Source organism: Salmo salar, chromosome ssa09 (genome assembly GCF_905237065.1).
Source record: "Salmo salar chromosome ssa09, Ssal_v3.1, whole genome shotgun sequence".
Classification (NCBI taxonomy): Eukaryota; Metazoa; Chordata; class Actinopteri; order Salmoniformes; family Salmonidae; genus Salmo; species Salmo salar.
In genome coordinates, this window is record NC_059450.1 from 24,439,221 (window position 1) to 24,458,690 (window position 19,470).

At 43.0% G+C, this 19,470-nt stretch overlaps 1 protein-coding gene across 1 annotated transcript in view; it reads left to right on the forward strand.

The window, feature by feature from the left end:
- Nucleotides 1–19,470, forward strand: part of LOC106610918 (potassium voltage-gated channel subfamily H member 5) — a 92,513-nt gene that overhangs the window by 17,469 nt on the left and 55,574 nt on the right. Inside the window, exons 6-8 of the mRNA XM_045724261.1 lie at nt 3,900–4,036; nt 7,326–7,718; nt 11,891–12,320. Of these exons, the coding sequence (XP_045580217.1) occupies nt 3,900–4,036; nt 7,326–7,718; nt 11,891–12,320 (960 nt within the window). The remainder of the gene's footprint in view (nt 1–3,899; nt 4,037–7,325; nt 7,719–11,890; nt 12,321–19,470) is intronic.

A 19,470-nucleotide genomic window follows, 5' to 3' on the forward strand; every position in this document is an offset into this window, starting at 1 on the left:
CACTGCTGCGACTCGCTATTTATTATCTAGGCATAGTCACTTCACCCCCACCTTCATGTGCAATTTACTTATTACTTTTTATTTTAGTGTACTTGGTAAATATTTTCTTAACTCTTCTTGAACGGCACTTTTGGTTAAGGGCTTGTAAGTATTTCACTGTAAATTCTACACTTGTTGTATTCGGCGCATATGACAAATAAAGTTTGATTTGAATGAGTGTGAGACTTTAGTTCCATATGTATTTACAGTTGAAGTTTACGTACACCTTAGCCAAATACATTTAAACTCAGTTTTTCACAATTCCTTACATTTAATCCCAGTAAAAATTCCCTGTTTTAGGTCAGTTAGGATCACCACTTTATTTTAAGAATGTGAAACATCAGAATAATAGTAGAGAATGATTTATTTCAGCTTTTATTTCTTTCATCACATTCCCAGTGGGTCAGAAGTTTGCATACACTCAATTAGTATTTGGTGGCATTGCCTTTAAATTATTTAACTTGGGTAAAATGTTTCGGGTAGCCTTCCACAAGCTTCCCACAATAAGTTGTGTGAATTTTGGCCCATTCCTTATGACAGAGCTGGTGCAACTGAGTCAGGTTTGTAGGCTTCCATGCTCACACACACTTTTTCAGTTCTGCCCACAAATGTTCTATAGGATTGAGGTCAGGGCTTTGTGATGGCCACTCCAATACCTTGACTTTGTTGTCCTTAAGCCATTTTGCCACAACTTTGGAAGTATGCTTGGGGTCATTGTCCATTCGGAAGACCCATTTACATTTTAGTCATTTAGCAGACGCTCTTATCCAGAGCGAATGCATACATTTCATACATTTTTTTTCTCCGTGCTGCAGGACCCATGCGGTAGAGTTGTGGGTATGAACAGCCTACTACCTTGTTGTAGAGCTGAGCATTGAGTCTGTAAGAGCGGTACTCCTCTCTCCTCTTCTCCTCCTCTCTCCTCCTCTGCACCTCTGGCAGCTGCTCATACATCCTGATGGGGAGGGGGGGTGACAGGGGGGAGGAGAGAGAGGGGAGAGATGAGAGGGAGGGAGGAGAGAGAGGAGGGTGAGGAGAGATGACAGGGGAGAGAGAGGAGGGTGAGGAGAGATGACAGGGGAGAGAGAGGAGGGTGAGGAGAGAGGAGGGTGAGGCGAGATGACGAGAGAGAGGAAGGAAGGAGGAGAGATGACAGATGACGGGAGGGGGGAGGAGAGATGACGGGAGGGGGGAGGAGAGATGACGGGAGGGGGGAGGAGAGATGACGGGAGGGGGGAGGAGAGATGACGGGAGAGCGGAGGGGAGATGACGGGAGAGCGGAGGGGAGATGACGGGAGAGCGGAGGGGGGAGGAGAGATGAGAGAGGGAGGAGAGAAAGGGGGGGAGGAGAGATGCGGTGAGATGGATAAAACATTACCTGTCCATATATAATCATGAGTAAGAATCATTAGGTTGTCCAGTATATTATAACTGTATTCTGACCATCAGCAGCTCTTGATTTTTCCAGCAGCATTCCTTGGGCTCTATTTTAACAAACCTAAGGCAAGGCTACGTCAAGGCTAAATCTTAGCGCTGGCAGTAGCACTATACAGTTCATTCTGAAAGTATTTAGACCTCTTGACTTTTTCCACGTTTTGTTACGTTACAGATTTATTCTAAAATGGATCTCCACACAATACCCGATCATGACATCACAACACCCCATCATGACATCACCCCATAATGACATCACAATACCCCATAATGACAAAGCAAAACGTTTTTTTTATACATTTTTGCAAATGTATTAAAAACTGAAATATCACATTTACATAAGTATTCAGACCCTTTACTCAGTACTTTGTTCAAGCACCTTTGGCAGTGATTACAGCCTCGAGTCTTCTTGGGTATGACGCTACAAGCTTGGCACACCTGTATTTGGGGAGTTTCTCCCATTCTTCTCTGCAGATCCTCTCAAGCTCTGTCAGGTTGGATGGGGAGCATCACTGCACAGCATCGTTGTCTTGGCTGTGTGCTAAGGGTCGTTGTCCTGTTGGAAGGTGAACCTTCACCCCAGTCTGAGGTCCTGAGCTCTCTGGAGCAGGTTTTCGTCGAGGATCTCTGTACTTTGCTCCTTTCATCTTTCCCTCGATCCTGACTAGTCTCCCAGTCCCTGCCGATGAAAACCATCCCCACAGCATGATGCTGCCTCCACCACCATGCTTCACCGTAGGGGTGGTGCCAGATTTCATCAGAACAGAGAATCTTGTTTCTCATGGTCTGAGAGTCCTTTAGGTGCCTTTTGCAAACTCCAATCAGAGTTTGCAAAAAGCCACTGAGGAGTGGCTTCTGTCTGGCCACTCTACTATAAAGGCTTGATTGGTGGAGTGCTGCAGAGATATTTGTCCTTCTGGAAGGTTCTCCCATCTCAACAGAGGAACTCTGGAGCTCTGTCAGTGACCATTGGGTTCTTGGTCACCTCCCTGACCAAGGCCTTCCTCCCCCGATTGCTCAGTTTGGCCGGGCGGCCAGCTCTAGGAAGAGTCTGCCAAGCTGCAGCAAAGCACCCCCACAACATGATGCTTCCAACCCCGTGCTTCACGGTTGGGATGTTCTTCAGCTTGCAAGCCTCCCCCTTTTTCCTCCAAACATAACGATGGTCATTATGGCCATACAGTTCAATTTTTGTTTCATCAGACCAGAGGACATTTCTCCAAAAAGTACAATCTTTGTCCCCATGTGCAGTTGCAAACCGTAGTCTGGCTTTTTAATGGCGGTTTTGGAGCAGTGGCTTCTTTCTTGCTGAGCGGCCTTTCAGGTTATATCGATATAGGACTCATTTTACTGTGGATATAGATACTTTTGTACCTGTTTCCTCCAGCATCTACACCAAGGTCCTTTGCTGTTCTGGGATTGATTTGCACTTTTCGCACCAAAGTACGTTCATCTCTAGGAGACAGAACGTGTCTCCTTCCTGAGCGGTATGATGGCTGCGTGGTCCCATGGTGATTATACTTGCGTACTATTGTTTGTACAGGTGAACGTGGTACCTTCAGGCATTTGGAAATTGCTCCCAAGGATGAACCAGACTTGTGGAGGTCTACAATTTTTTTTGTCCTGAGGCATGGTCTTGGGAGGGAGAAGACTTTGAGGGAGCACACAGGACACCAGATAAGACAGGAGACTGACCCTAGCCCGCTGACACTTAGACTAATGCAGCATAGATACTGGAGACTGAGACAGGGATGGTCGCGGGACACTTTGGCCCCGTCCGACGATACCCCCGGACAGGGCCAACCAGGCAGGATATAACACCACCCACTTTGCCAAAGCACAGCCCGACACCACTAGAGGGATATCAACAGGAAGATCACGTCAGTGACTCAACCAGCTTAAGTCGAGTATAGCGGAAAAAAAGCCTAGCTCTATGTGATGCACCCTTCCTAGGGATGGCATGTGAAAGTGCTAGAGATTCCCAGTGGAGCGAGGGGAGCCAGCCAGACAGACAGAAAGGGCGGTTCGTCACTCCAGTCCCTTGCCATTCACCTTCGCAACCCTGGGCCAGACTACACTCAATCATAGGACCTATTGAAGAGAGGAGTCTTCAGTATAGACTTAAAGGTCAAGACCTAGTCTTCGTCTCTTACATGGACAGGCAGACCATTCCATAAAAATGTTGCTCTACAGGAGAAAGCCCTGCCTTCAGCTGTTTGCTTACAATGTGTAGGAACAATAAGGATGCTGTAGCTTTGAATCCATAGCTGCTAGTCTTACAACAAATTGTTAAGTAATTTTAAAATGTATGCTTAACAGTGTGCACTTTTAGTTTTCTCCAAGTGGTTTTGAAGCGTATATTATTTATGCACCCTTTCCATATGACCAAGCTGTGCTAAATGTGTCAATGTTTTTGATGTCTGCAGGATGTACCAAGTTTGGACGGCTGACCCGTGCTCTGACACATAATAACCGCAACACCAGTCACCACACGACACCACAGGAGCTCACTCCTATGAGCAGGCATGAGGTCAGCCAACCCAAGCAATCCCATCTGGCAGAGGTAAATGCTACGTCATACACTGTAAATCTGTACACACCAAGGTTATTATAGTAAACCGAAAATAAAATGAAAACTAATCATAAAAAAAAAACCGATTCAGTCAACTGAAATAAAATTAACAAACCCGTTTGAAAAACTAAAACTATTAAAATCCATCATGAATTATGTTCATTTAAAAAAAAAAAATTATATTAACTTTGGGCAAATATTGAATGGGGCTTTCAATGGGTTTTTTAAGCTTTTCGGAGGGTGTTCAAGTACTGAAGCTGGTGGATAAATGCGGCCATGAGATGGCGACGTTTCAAATAGGCCTAGCTTGTGAATCATTACAGAGAGGAAGAGGCGAAGTGAGAGGTTTGACTCCACCCCTGTGTCTGCGTGAAAATACAGCGAGAAGCAGAGGATTTTTTGCTATGTGAGGCTTAATTGATCTAATAGCCGTAATGTTTAGGTTGTTACAAAAGTACTGATATAAGTGGACGTAAGTGGCATTCCTGAACTTTGAGAAAGGACCTATATTCTAAGCAGTGTCAGAGGAAGGCCCAAAAAATTGTCAGACTCCAGTCACCCAAATAGACTGTTCTCCCTGCTACCACACGGCAAGCGGTACCAGAGCGCCAAGTCTTGGACCAAAAGGGTCCTTAATGGCTTTTACCCCTAAGCCACAAGACTGCTGAACAATGAATCAAATGGCCACCCAGACTATTTACATTGACACCCCCTTTGTTTTTACAATGCTGCTACTTGCTGTTTATTATCTCTGCATGTCACTTTACAAATTACCTCGACTAATCTGTACCCCGCACATAGACTCGGTACCGGTACCTCTTGTACAGTGGTTCCTCAAATAAAAGTTTTGAGATTATGCTGCGGGTTTTAGAGGTAATTTGTGGTTTAGTACGTTACCCTGCGTCATTGCTCCAGACCACCGCAAGGGGGAGCACTGATTATGCTTTTGGGTCCCAAGGCACTAATGTGTGTCTAACTGACAATGAATGGGTGATATAAACCAAATAGAAACTGATAATTGTGCACAACTTCAAAATTGAATTTCAATGAACTGAATAATGAGGATGAAGAAGGTGATTGAATTTAGAACAATAGTGTAAGAATTGCTATTCCTCTGTCCTGGACGCACACCTGAAAAAATACATTTATTTTTGTTTTTACTTGCTCAGAAGAAGCTGTAACTGGACTGTAGCATATGACTTACTAAAACTGTTGTTACACTAAGGTATTTATTCTAAGAGAAATGAAAATGTTCAATTATATTCCATGATCTTCTTAAGATACTCACTACCGTTCAAAAGTTTGGGGTCACTTAGAAATGTCTGTGTTTATTAAAGAAAAGCACAATTTATGTCCTTTAAAATAATATAACATTGATCAGAAACACAATGTAGACATTGTTAATGTTGTAAATCACTATTGTAGCTGGAAATGGCAGATCTTTTTTATAATGGAATATCTACATTCGCGTACAGAGGCCCATTTATAAGCAACCATCACTCCTGTGTTCCGATGGCACGTTGTGTTAGCTAATTCAAGTTTATAATTTTAAAAGGCTAATTGATCATTAGAAAACCCTTTTGCAATTGTTAGCACAGCTGAAAACTACTGTTCTGATTAAAGAAGCAATAAAACTGGCCTTCCTTAGACTAGTTGAGTATCTGGAGCATCAGCATTTGTGGGTTTGATTGCAGGCTCATAATGGCCAGAAACAAAGACCTTTCTTCTGAAACTCGTGAGTCTATTCTTGTTCTGAGAAATGAAGGCTTTTCCATACGAGAAATTGCCAAGAAACTGAAGATTTTGTACAACGCTGTGTACTACTCCCTTCACAGAACAGCGCAAACTGGCTCTAACCAGAATAGAAAGAGGAGTGGGAGGCCCCGGTGCACAACTGAGCAAGAGGACAAGTACATTAGTGTCTAGACAGAGGAACTTCTAGTTTGAGAAACATCGGTTTCTCAAACTAGACACTAATGTACTTGTTCTCTTGCTCAGTTGTGCACCGGGGCCTTGCACTCCTCTTTCTATTCCGGTAAGAGCCAGTTTGTGCAGTTCTGTGAAGGGAGAGAACAAAATACACAGGGGATAATGGGGAAGATGGGCGACACCTGGAGAGGGGTGGAGACAATCACAAAGACAGGTGAAACAGATCTGGGTGTGACAGATATTCCATAAAAGATCTGCTGTTTCCAGCTACAATAGTCATTTACAACATTAACAATGTCTTCACTGTATTTCTGATCAATTTTATGTTATTTTAATGGACAAATAATTGTATTTTCTTTCAAAAACAAAGACATTTCTAAGTGACCACAAACTTTTGAACGGTAGTGTATGTGTTGACTAAACATAAGCAGCAAGTGTTGTCTGCTAAATAATGAAGTTGATTGCGTGGTCATAAAGCCTCGGCACCTACATAAAGCTGAGTGACTCACTCATTCCTGGCTTTGGAGCACAATAAATAAGTACCAACATGTTTTTAGACAGTCTTTAATAATGAAATGTTTTGACTGTCCGCCGCATGACCTCAAACAAAGTTAGAGCACTGATTATGCTTTTGGGTCACAAGGCGCACCATTTTGTTTCTCTCTGTCACCCACACGCACTTTAAACATTTGGATAATAAAGCATTTATTATTATTATTGTTATTATTATTATTAACCCTGCATTATAATTATATTAAAGCAATCATTTTATCACAGACCAGATTTTCCCTAACGAAAAATGACATGAAAAGCACACATTTGTAAATCCCAAACTCTAAAGGTAATTGGAAAGGTAGATACAAATGATTTGTGACATTGTGGTTACAAAAAAGAATGTAAACAAGATGTTGATAGTGTTTGCGAATAGCACTGTCCATGACCAAAATCCCCTAGTCTACCAGTATTTTTGGAAATGTCTCCAGTTGATTTTGCATTCCTCCTGAAAGCCCTAATCTGCTCACTTAAATGAATAGAGATTCTGGTCATGGTGCTACAGTATGTTGTTACAGCATAGTCAAAGTGAGGACAATCGGCGATCTGCTGTATGCTTATGGCCTATTGTAAGCTGAAAGTCGCACCTTTTCAGTACTCCTCACCCCGCCCCAAACTCTACCCGAAAAAATGCATGGTTGCCAAGAAAACGGTTAGTTTTGCTAGATTCTAAAAATGTGTACGCAGCATTTGTGTTGGAGTCACTTTTTTAATTCTTAATTGATCTATCGTTTCTATCATAGGCCACTGTAATCGTCAGTCACTTTCTCTCTCTCCATCCCTCTGTGTGTGTTCTCAGGTTCTCCAGCTAAGTTCCATCATCCTCCCCCAGTACAAACAGGAGGCTCCTAAGACTCCCTCCCACATTATCCTCCCCTACTGCACCTTCAAGACCCCCTGGGACTGGGTCATCCTCGTCCTCACCTACTACACGGCAATCATGGTGCCCTATAATGTGTCCTTCATTACCAAGCTGAACAACTTTGTGTGGTTGGTGCTGGACAGTGTGGTGGATGTCATATTCCTGGTGGACATCGTGCTTGACTTCCACACCACCTTCATGGGGCCTGGTAGGGAGATAATCTCACACCCCAAGCTGATCAGGAGGAACTTCATAAAGATCTGGTTTGTCATCGACCTGCTGTCCTGCCTGCCCTACGGCATCATCATCGCCTTTATGAATGTGGATGAGGTGCGGTAGGCTTGCTCAGGGAAAGGGTAGTGGGGGGGGGGATCTTTGAGATAATGTTTTTAAGGACATAATCTAAAGGTACTTCTGGCGGGATGTATAACACAGTCAGAGAGCGTGATCACACAGTTGTCCAGAACAGCTGATGCTCTCATACATGTTTCAGTGTTACTTGCCTCGAAGTGAGCATAGAAGTAATTGGTAGGCTCGTGTCACTGGCTCGTGTCACTGGGCAGCTCCCGGCTGTGCTTCCCTTTGTAGTCTGTAATAGTTTGCAAGCCCTGCCACATCCGACAAACGTCGGAGCCAGTGTAGTACAATTCAATCTTAGTTCAGTATTGACGCTTTGCCTGTTTGATGGTTCGTCGGAGGGCATTATATTACAGTTTTTAATGTCCCGTTGGTAGGATATACATGCTCGTATTTACTCTATTTTATTATCCAGTGATTGTACGTTGGTTAATAGGACCGATGGTAAAGGCAGATTACCCACTCGCCCTACAATGCACCCAGACCTACGTCCCCAATATCTCCGTCTCCATTCTTCTGCGAATGACGGGGATGAGGGCCTTGTCGGGTGTCTGGAGTAAATCCTTTGTATCCGACTCGTTAAAGAAAAAATCATCTTCCAGTACGTGGTGAGTAATCGCTGTCCTGATATCTAGAAGCTCTTGTCGGTCATAAGAGACATTGGCAGAAACGTTATGTATAAAATAATTTACAAATAACGTGAAAAAACACACAATTGCACAATTGGTTAGGGGACCGTAAAACGGCAGCCGTATCCTCCGGCGCCATTAACTACATAATTTTACTGCTCCTCTTTAATTATTTGTTGTTTTTATTTTTTACTTAACACTTATTTTTCTTAACTGAGTTGTTGGTTAAGGGCTTGTAAGTAAACATTTCAGTGTAAGGTCTTCACCTGTTCTATTCGGCGCATGTCAAATAACATTTGATTTGATCTCTGTGGTTTCAAGGCTTAAAAATCCTTCTTTAACCTGTCTCCTCTCTTTCATCTTCACTGATTCATGTGGATTTAACAAGTGACATCAATAAGGGATCATAGCTTTCACCTGGATTCACCTGGTCAGTCTGTCATGGAAAGAGCAAGAGTTCTTAATGTTTTCCACACTCGGTGTGTATATATGTTATATAAAATACATGTTTTCTGTATTAATGGCCGAGGTGCCCAGGTGGCTAGAATGGGAGGTTCCCTGCTGTTACTTGAAGCTGGTGTGAAGGGGTGAATTATGTCTTGTATTGGTGTCTGTTCAGGATACAATAGATGAATAGTCTCCTGCTGTATATTAGTTTAGGTTTGTGTGCCTCTCTAGGGTTTACCAGTGTGGGCCTGATCAGTTTGGGGTTAACATTAGCCTAGCACTAAGGCTATCTGGCGGGGTTTGGGTTAGCATTAGCTTAGCGCTAAGGCTGGCATTGGGGGTTTGAGTTAGCATTAGGCTAATTTAGCGCACTGGTATAATGATATAAGAAGCATGATACCTGGTAAACAGCGTACTACATCCTGATAGCCAATGTCTCAGGAGCAATGATGTAGGCTCTAGAGTGGTGCAGTGGTCTAAGGCACTGCATCTCAGTGCTAAAGGCGTCACTACAGACCCTGGTCTGATCCCTGGCTGTATCACAACCGGCCGTGATCGGGAGTCCCATAGGGCGGTGCACAATTGGCTCAGCCTTTTCTTGGTTAGGGGACGGTTTGGCCGGGGTAGGCCATCATTGTAAAATAAGAATTTGTTCTTAAGTGACTTGCCTAGTTATATAAACGTTAAAAAACATCGGCGCGCCTCTCTCGCATTGATAGTTAACCTCTTTGTGCCCCACCTGCGGGACACACTCGCCAACAGCCAGTGAAATAGCAGGGCGCCAAATTCAAAACAACAAAAATCTCATAATTCAAATTTCTCAAACATACAACTATTATATCCCATTTTAAAGATACACTTCTCGTTAATCCAACCACAGTGTCCGATTTCAAAAAGGCTTTACGGCGAAAGCATAACATTAGATTATGTTAGGACAGCGCCTAGACAAGAAAAACCACACAGCCATTTTCCAAGCAAGGAGAGGCGTCACAAAAACCAGAAATGCAGTTAAAATGAATCACTAACCTTTGATGATCTTCATCAGATGGCACTCATAGGACTTCATGTTACACAATACATGTATGTTTTGCTCGATAAAGTTCATATTTATATCCAAAAACCCCATTTTACATTGGCGTGTAATGTTCAGAAATGTTTTGCCTCCCAAAACTTCCGGTGAATGAGCACATCAATTTACAGAAATACTCATCATAAACGTTGATAAAATATACAACTGTTATTCAAAGAATTATAGATACACTTCTCCTTAATGCAACCGCTGTGTCAGATTTCAAAAAAGTTTTACGGCGAAAGTACACTTTGCAATAATCTGAGTACAGCGCTGAGACATCAAAACAAGCCATACAGATACCCGCCATTTTGGAGTCAACAGAAGTCACAAATAACATTATAAATATTCACTTACCTTTTGATGATCTTCATCGGAATGCACTCCCAGGAATCCCAGTTCCACAATAAATGTTTTTTTTTTCTTCGATAAAGTCCATCCTTTATGTCCAAAGCGCAGTAAGTTCAGACAAAGTGAAAAAAGTTATATTACAGTTCGTCGAAACATGTCAAACGATGTATAGCATCAATCTTTAGGATGTTTTTATCATAAATCTTCGATAATATTCCAACCGGACAATTCCATTGTCTTCAGAAATGAAAAGGAACACACCTAACTCTCACGGGCGTGCGCCTGTCTGAGCTCATGTCATTTTCTCAGTCATCTGATTCCAATGGCTCTTATTCTCTCCCCATTCACAGTAGAAGCATGAAACAACGTTCGAAAGACGTTCTAAGAACGTTCTAAAGACATCTAGTGGAAGTCTTAGGAAGTGCAAAATGACCCCACAGACACTGTGTATTAGATGGGCAATCACTTGAAAAACTACAAACCTCAGATTTCCACACTTCCTGGTTGGATTTTTTCTCAGATTTTTACCTGCCATATGAGTTCTGTTATACTCACAGACATCATTCAAACAGTTTTAGAAACGTCAGAGTGTTTTCTATCCACATCTACTAATAATATGCATATCCTACCTTCTGGGCCTGAGTAGCAGGCAGTTTCTTCGGGCACGCTTTTCATCCGGACGTCAAAATACTGCCCCCTACCCCGATGAAGTTAAATGAAGGGAATTTATCATGAGCTGAGCTGGGGTCTCAGGGGAAGCCTTTGATGCTGTGAGAGAAGAGGGGATGAGAGGAGAGATGAGAAGAGGGGCAGAGGGGAGGCGATGATGGGGATGGTGGCATGTTAGTTAGAGCTGCCCACAGCTACAGTACAGCTCCTCCACTGACTTCTTTAATGTCATATTAGTGGATAGAAAGTTTGTCTTTTATGTACTTTCATGTTGCTGCAATACTTCATCTGATAAAAGCAGCGTATGGAGATTCATGTTTGTAAACATTTCACTATCTCTGGATGTTGTTGCCTTGTGGAGACTCCCCTGCCTTCCACCTGTGCTTCAGTTTGTGCAGAGATAATGTAGATACAGTAGCACAATTTACACGATGCCATCTACTAGAGTTTTTTTTCCTCTTTTCCATATTAGCAGAATCCTTTTGTTTGTTGTCTGCTTGTTTTCTCAGCCAACTGCTTTTGTGTCCTCTCTGGGAAAGTTGTTATTACAGAGACAGAACACAAGCACTTTGGAGAACATGTGTTGCTTACATCAGAAGAGAGAACTCTGAATACAAGATGAGCTGTTTGATTCAGACATCAATTTTGTGTGAAGTGAGATATGAAGGCTAAATTACATCTGTATTCAGTTTTTTTGAGGCAATATATTCTGTTTTATAAACTAGTGGGAAAGCTGCAATTATGACTACTTTTATCCTATTCAGCTCCACTCATAGAACATTGTTTAGCCTTACTTAGATGACATTTACTGAGATGGAAATGTACCCATGTTTTTGTACCCCAGGTCCAGTTGGGTTGATTACATCATGCTAATTTGAGGGCGGAGGGGGGTTAGTGCTACATGTCAACACATATCATGTAGTTTTGCCCAATGACCCTAACAAACCCTTTACCATGTTCCCTCTCTGTGTCTCTTGCAGGGTATTCACAGACTGTTCAGTTATTTAAAGGTGGTGCGCCTGCTGCATCTAGGCCGGGTGACCCATAAACTGGAACACTACTTGGAGTATGGAGCAGCTGTACTGGTCTTACTGATGTGTGTGTTTGGCCTGGTGGCCCACTGGATGGCCTGCATCTGGTACAGCATTGGACACTACGAGGTCATCGACGAGGTCACCAACAACATCAGGATGGACAGCTGGCTCTATCACTTAGCCATCAACCTCGGCTCGCCGTACTCCTACAATGCCAGTGGCTCAGGCCAATGGGAGGGCGGCCCTGGGAAAAACTCTCTGTACATCGCCTCTCTGTACTTCACCATGACCAGTCTGACCACCATCGGGTTCGTCAACATCGCCCCCACCACGGACAGAGAGAAGATCTTCTCTGTGGCCATGATGATAGTGGGATGTAAGTAAATGGGCTTTGTTGTTTTATCTTCTCCATGGTGTTGGTTGGTTGGGTCGGCAGCTGTTCCAGGGAGATAACTGATAGTAAAGAGTAGAGCTGGCTGGGCGATATGGAAAAAATCCATATCACTATAAATCGCATGAATTGATGCGATAATTTTTCAGCTGAGTTTAGGCTCTCCTTTCTCTAGGAGCACAGCATGTTGGCTGTGGTAACTTGCATCACAGGGCTAAGTAGGTTGAAAAGACCTGTCTCTTCATACCTCATTTTTCTTCGTTGTATTCTCCTCCTACTGAAATTCCTTTTATAATTGAATGCACTCCATGGAAACATTAATAATGGCATGGTGGTATATTTGGACATGTTGCGATGGCAACGGGTCAGGGGGACCTAGCACAAGTGTGGGTGTGTAAAAGGGATATTCTGCAGGTGTTTCATAGTAGAGTTGAACCTCTACTGTTACTAACCAAAATCACCAGTTTTTCTCCATTCAAATTACCCAGAAGTTGCTTTTGTACTGATTCTCACATCATTTCCATAATTATCACTGTTCAAATCGTTCCCATCGACCCAAACTGGCAATCACTTTTTTTTATTGTAATTGTTTTATTTCTCACAGTGATTTATGCGGTGCTGAAAGCGTAGAGTCTTCAGTCTGACTCGCAGTGGGGGAAAATGTAATCATGCAGGATGGATTGGACCTCTTAAAACTTCTTAAGGATTGGTGGGTCCCCTGCGGGACGGTTGAGCTAATGAGATTAGCATGAGGTTGTAAGTAACAAGGACATTTCCCAGGACATAGGCATATCTGATATTGGCAGAAAGCTTAAATTCTTGTTAATCTAACTGCACTGTCCAATTTACAGTAGCTATTACAGTGAAAGAATGCCATGCTATTGTTTAAGGAGAGTGCACAGTTTTGAATATGAAAAGTTATTAATAAATAAATTAGGCACATCAAATCAAATGTATTTATATAGCCCTTCTTACATCATCTGATATCTCAAAGTGCTGTACAGAAACCCAGCCTAAAACCCCAAACAGCAAGCAATGCAGGTGTAGAAGCTCGGTGGCTAGGAAAAACTCCATAGAAAGGCCAAAACCTAGGAAGAAACCTAGAGAGGAACCAGGCTATGAGGGGTGGCCAGTCCTCTTCTGGCTGTGCCGGGTGGAGAATATAACAGCACATGGCCAAGATGTTAAAATGTTCATAAATGACCAGCATGGTCAAATAATAATAATCATAGTAGTTGTCGAGGGTGCAACAAGTCAGTAACACAAGAGTAAGTGTCAGTTGGCTTTTTCATAGCCGATCTTTGAGAGTATCTCTACCGCTCCTGCTGTCTCTAGAGAGTTGAAAACAGCATGTCTGGGACAGGTAGCACGTCTGGTGAACAGGTCAGGGTTCCATAGCCGCAGGCAGAACAGTAGGAACTGGAGCAGCAGCACGGCCAGGTGGACTGGGGACAGCAAGGAGTCATCAAGCCAGGTAGTCCTGAGGCATGGTCCTAGGGCTCAGGTCCTCCGAGAAAGAGAATTAGAGAGAGCATATTTAAATTCACACAGGACACCGGAAAAGACAAGAGAAATACTCCAGATGTGACAGACTGACACTAGCCCCCCGACACAAACTACTGCAGCATAAATACTGGAGGCTGAGACAGGAGGGGTCAGGAGAAACTGTGGCCCCATCCGATGAAACCCCCGGACAGGGCCAAACAGGCAGGATATAACCCCACCCACTTTGCCAAAGCACAGCCCCCACACCACTGGAGGGATATCTCCAACCACCAACTTACCATCCCGAGACAAGGCGGAGTATAGCCCACAAAGATCTCCGCCACGGCACAACCCAAGGGGGGGCGCCAACCCAGACAGGAAGACCACATCAGTGACTCAACCCACTCAAGTGACGCACCCCTCCCAGGGACGGCATGGAAGAATACCAGTAAGCCAGTGACTCAGCCCCTGTAATAGGGGTAGAGGCAGAGAATCCCAGTGGAGGGAGGGGAACCGGCCAGGCAGAGACAGCAAGGGCGGTTCGTTGCTCCAGCCTTTCTGTTCACCTTCACACCCCTGAGCCAGACTACACTTAATCATAGGACCTACTGAAGAGATGTGTCTTCAGTAAAGACTTAAAGGTTGAGACTGAGTCTGCGTCTCTCACATGGGTAGGCAGACTATTCCATAAATTTGGGCAGTCTTGATACATCAGTTTGAACAGAAATGCAATGGTTCATTGGATCAGTCTAAAACTGCACATACACTGCTGCCATTTAGTGGCCAAAATCTAAATCGCACCTGGGCTGGAATAATACATTATGGCCTTTCTCTTGCATTTCAATGATGATGGTACAAAATAAATACAAAAAAAGGTTGACTTTTTCTTTGTATTATCTTTTACCAGATTTAATGTATTATATTCTCCTACATTCCTTTCGCATTTCCATAAACTTCAGTGTTTCCTTACAAATGGTACCAAGAATATGCATATTCTTGCTTCAGGGCTTGAGCTACAGTCAGTTACATTTGGGTATGTCATTTTAGGCGAACATTTAAAAAAAAAGGTGCCAATAAGAGGTTAAGTATAATTGCAGACAGTGGGGGTCAGGCACTCTGGCTGCATTTCAACCTTTATTCATAGGGCTGTTACAGGATGTACCTGCTCACCATTATTCAAGGACCGGTAAGTATTGCCTTCAGAAGTATGCACAGTGCTTAATTTGTACATTTGGATGTGCCGGAACAAAAAGTGAGCCAGAGATGAAGGTGACCTGGTTGGGCTCTGAGGTACCGGAACGGATGAAAAAAAGAATTGCCTTCATAATAAAACATTGCATGCATTATCATCGCTTTTGCGTACTGGCATAGAGCAGTAGCCTAAAGGTGATTGCAGAAGTTTACACATGTGAAAGAAATGCATTTAATGCAATTATGCATCATTTTAGATGACTGGAGACTCAAGCAGAATCTTTTTTATACCTCACAAATGATCAAAATGACAGGCTACTTTGACACTGACAAACTGAGAATACGAGAGCAATAAAAACATTTTCTTGAATCCATCAATAACCTTTCTTTCCCACTTTCGTTCATTTTATTCATTTATATGATTTATTTATTTCTGTCCTCCAATATGATAATGAGGGGTGTCAAGCAAACGTATGAGGGTGGTATCTAACACACCATTGGTTGATCAATGCCACAGCGCGTTAATTGATTGCATTTGACTGGGCGGCGTTCAGTATGACAGAAGGATGTGTCACTATCCAGGTCCATGTCACAGCATGCAGTGGCCTGATGACAATATATGCATTATGTACCTTTCATCACCAAAGCCATGTAAGCATTTACTGCACATGTTGCTGAACAATTTAACCTTTTTGTTAGTGTCATTGATGTATGGAAATTCGCATACAATATTCAACTCCCGAGTAGCGCAGCGGTCAAAGGTACTGCATCTCAGTGCAAGAGGCGTCACTACAGTCCCTGGTTCGAATCAAGGCTGAATCACATCCGGCAATGATTGGGAGTCCCATAGGGCGGCGCACAATTGGCCCAGCGTCGTCCGGGTTTGGCCGGGGAAGGCCGTCATTGTAAATAAGAATTTGTTCTTAACTGACTTTCCTAGTTAAATAAAGGTTAAATTAAAAATAAGCATTGACTAATACCTCTAGGGTAGGGGTAGGCAACCAGGTGTGTTGAATTTAGGCACTGAACTGATCAATTTGGCCTTTCTAGGAAGTTTTTCCTAGCCACCGTGCTTCTACACCTGCATTGCTTGTTGTTTTCGGTTTTAGGCTCGGTTTTTATAAAGCACTTTGTGACATCAGCTGATGTAAGAAGGGCTTTATAAATACATTCGATTGATCAATTCGTTTAGTTGGTCAGGGCTGCGTTCAGTACATAAAAACATAATAGAACTTTCAATTGAACGGAAACGGTGCTGTACTGAACGACTAGTTGAAAAACAGGGAAAGGTTGGGTTGTGGGTTCAAAATACACTACAGCGCTTTAATTACATCACTTATTGCTACAAGCCGCAACAAATTCCGAACGGATCAAATGTATCTCAAAGTCTGTTCAAGAACGTACAATAATGTTTTGGGAAAACGTGACGTTCAGTACAATCTGTTCCTCAAAGTAGCAAACATTCAAGAGAACTGAACGCACTCCTGGTGTGGTGCCTAGTTGGCACAAAATCCTTCAGTACCTGCAGCATGTCTGGAACAGGGTTTCCTACCCCTGCTCTAGGGTTCTGTGGTAAAAGGACTACTGTGCAAGGTATTGGGCATCATCTTTCTTCTAGGGCCCATATTCAAATCAACCTTTATTTGTCACATGGCCAAATACAACAAGCGTAGACTTTACCGTGAAATGCTTACTTACAAGCCCTTAACCAACAGTGCAGTTCAAGAAGAGTTAAGAAAATATTTACCAAATAGACTAAAATAAAAAGTAAGACACTAAGAATAGCAACTGTACCGAGTCAGTATGCGGGGGTACAGGTTAGTTGAGGTAATTTGTACATGTAGGTGGGGGTGAAGTGACTATGTATAGATAATAAACAGCAAGTAGCAGCAGTGTACAAAAGGGGTGGAGGGGTCAGTGTAAATTGTCCAGTGGCGATTTTATTAATTGTTCAGCGGTCTTATGGCTTGGGGGTAGAAGCTGTTGAGGAGCCTTTTGGTCCTAGACTTGAAGCTCCGGTACCGCTTGCCGTGTGGTAGCAGAGAAAATTGTCTAACTTGGGTGACTGGAGTTTCTGACAATTTTATGTGCTTTCCTCTGACACTGCCTATTATATAGGTCCTGGATGGCAGGAAGCTTGGCCCCAGTGATGTACTGGGCCGTTCGCACTACCCTCTGTAGCGCCTTACGGTCAGATGCCGAGCAGTTACCATGCCAGACGGTGATGCAACCGGTCAGGATGCTCTCGATGGTGCAGCTGTAGAACCTTTTGAGGATCTGGGGATCCATGCCAAATCTTTTCAGTCTCCTGAGGGGGAAAAGGTTTTGTCGTGCCCTCTTCATGGCTGTCTTGGTATGTTTGGACCATGATAGTTTGTTGGTGATGTGGACACCAAGGAACTTGAAATGTTCAACCCGCTCCACTACAGCCCCGTCAATGTTAATGGGGGCCTGTTCGGACAACCTTTTCCTGTAGTCCACGATCAGCTCCTTTGTCTTGCTCACAATGAGGGAGAGGTTGTTGTCCTGGCACCACACTGCCGGTTCTCTGACCTCCTCCCCATAGGCCGTCTCATCGTTGTTGGTGTTCAGGCCTACCACTGTTGTGTCGTCAGCAAACTTAATGATGGTGTTGGAAAAATGAAGGCGAAGAAGACACTAAAACAGATATATATTTCATAATATATATTTTTAATTTTCTTAGCTAGAGAATGCAGCTAGATAGTTTTATCCTATTAAAACACCCGGTTCAAACAGAGAGAGTGATGCTATATTAGTTAGCCGGCTATGGATATCCAACACTGGAATTCTTCCAAGTCAAGGTAAGCTTTTGGTTTTATTAATGTATTGTCACCGGGGTCCGCCGGTGTAACTGCTGAGCTGCTGACTGTACACTGTACTGCATGATTGTAGCGGGTTTACTAGCACGTTACTTCTAGTAGCTATGTTGACAATGACGTTATATGGTGACTACGATATAGGCTGTGTGTAGCGATTTATGATATGAAGGTTGGGCTTGGAAAGGTTTTTCGCCTGGTCACAGACTGCTGATGTGCTGTGCACTAAAATGAACAAGCGTAGGGAAAAGGTGAGGAGGAGAGCGCATAGATGTGAGAAGGAATTATACAACTATCAAAGGGACCATGCTATTTGTATGTGGCTTCTATGAAAGTGAACTGTGTTTGCGTGTGATCAGGGGTGTATTCATTCTGCCAATTCTGTTGAAAAACGTTTCTTAAACAGAAGCAAATGGAACGAAACAGTGATAAACATACCTGAATTTGTCCAACAGAAACTATCGTTTGCAACTGTTTGACTAATAATTACACCCTAGATCAGCTAGATTCAGGCAAGAGTGTGCAAGGTGGTATTGAATGTGTCAATGTCTGTCACCTTGATTATTCAAATTTCATTTTTTTTCTGCATCAGGGAAAGCGTAGACAGACGTTTCGGCTTTACTGCCTTCTTCAGTGTGTAGGTACAATTTGCTTTAATTAAAAACAGCATTTGTAAAGAACAACAGATGAGCAGCAGGTTCTTCTAATCAGGTTTGCCACTCATCTGCCAATCAGAAATGTGGCCTCCTATGATCTACCTGTATACAAATGAGTCACAAAGAGATACAGAATTATGGAGTATGATCGCGGGCACGAAGGGCAAGTCACAAATCAGTTGACCAAGGTGGCAGCTTCATTAAATTAGTACCCTTAAAACTAGAGGTTGACAGATTTATGATTTTTCAACGCCGAGATGAACACGTTTTATTATATATATATATATATATATATATATATATATATATATATATATATATATATAAAAAAATAAGTGTTCATTCAGTATTGAATGATTACAATGAACACTTATTTTAACTTAATATAATACATCAATAAAATCTATTTAGTGTCAAATAAATAATGAAACATGTTCAATTTGGTTTAAATAATGCAAAAACACAGTGTTGGAGAAGAAAGTAAAAGTGCAATATGTGCCATGTAAAAAAGCTAACGTTTAAGTTCCTTGCTCAGAACATTACATTTACATTTACATTTATGTCATTTAGCAGACGCTCTTATCCAGAGCGACTTACAAATTGGTGCATTCACCTTATGATATCCAGTGGAACAACCACTTTACAATAGTGCATCTAAATCTTTTAAGGGGGGGGTTAGAAGGATTACTTTATCCTATCCTAGGTATTCCTTAAAGAGGTGGGGTTTCAGGTGTCTCCGGAAGGTGGTGATTGACTCCGCTGTCCTGGCGTCGTGAGGGAGCTTGTTCCACCATTGGGGTGCCAGAGCAGCGAACAGTTTTGACTGGGCTGAGCGGGAACTGTGCTTCCTCAGAGGTAGGGGGGCCAGCAGGCCAGAGGTGGATGAACGCAGTGCCCTTGTTTGGGTGTAGGGCCTGATCAGAGCCTGAAGGTATGGAGGTGCCGTTCCCTTCACAGCTCCGTAGG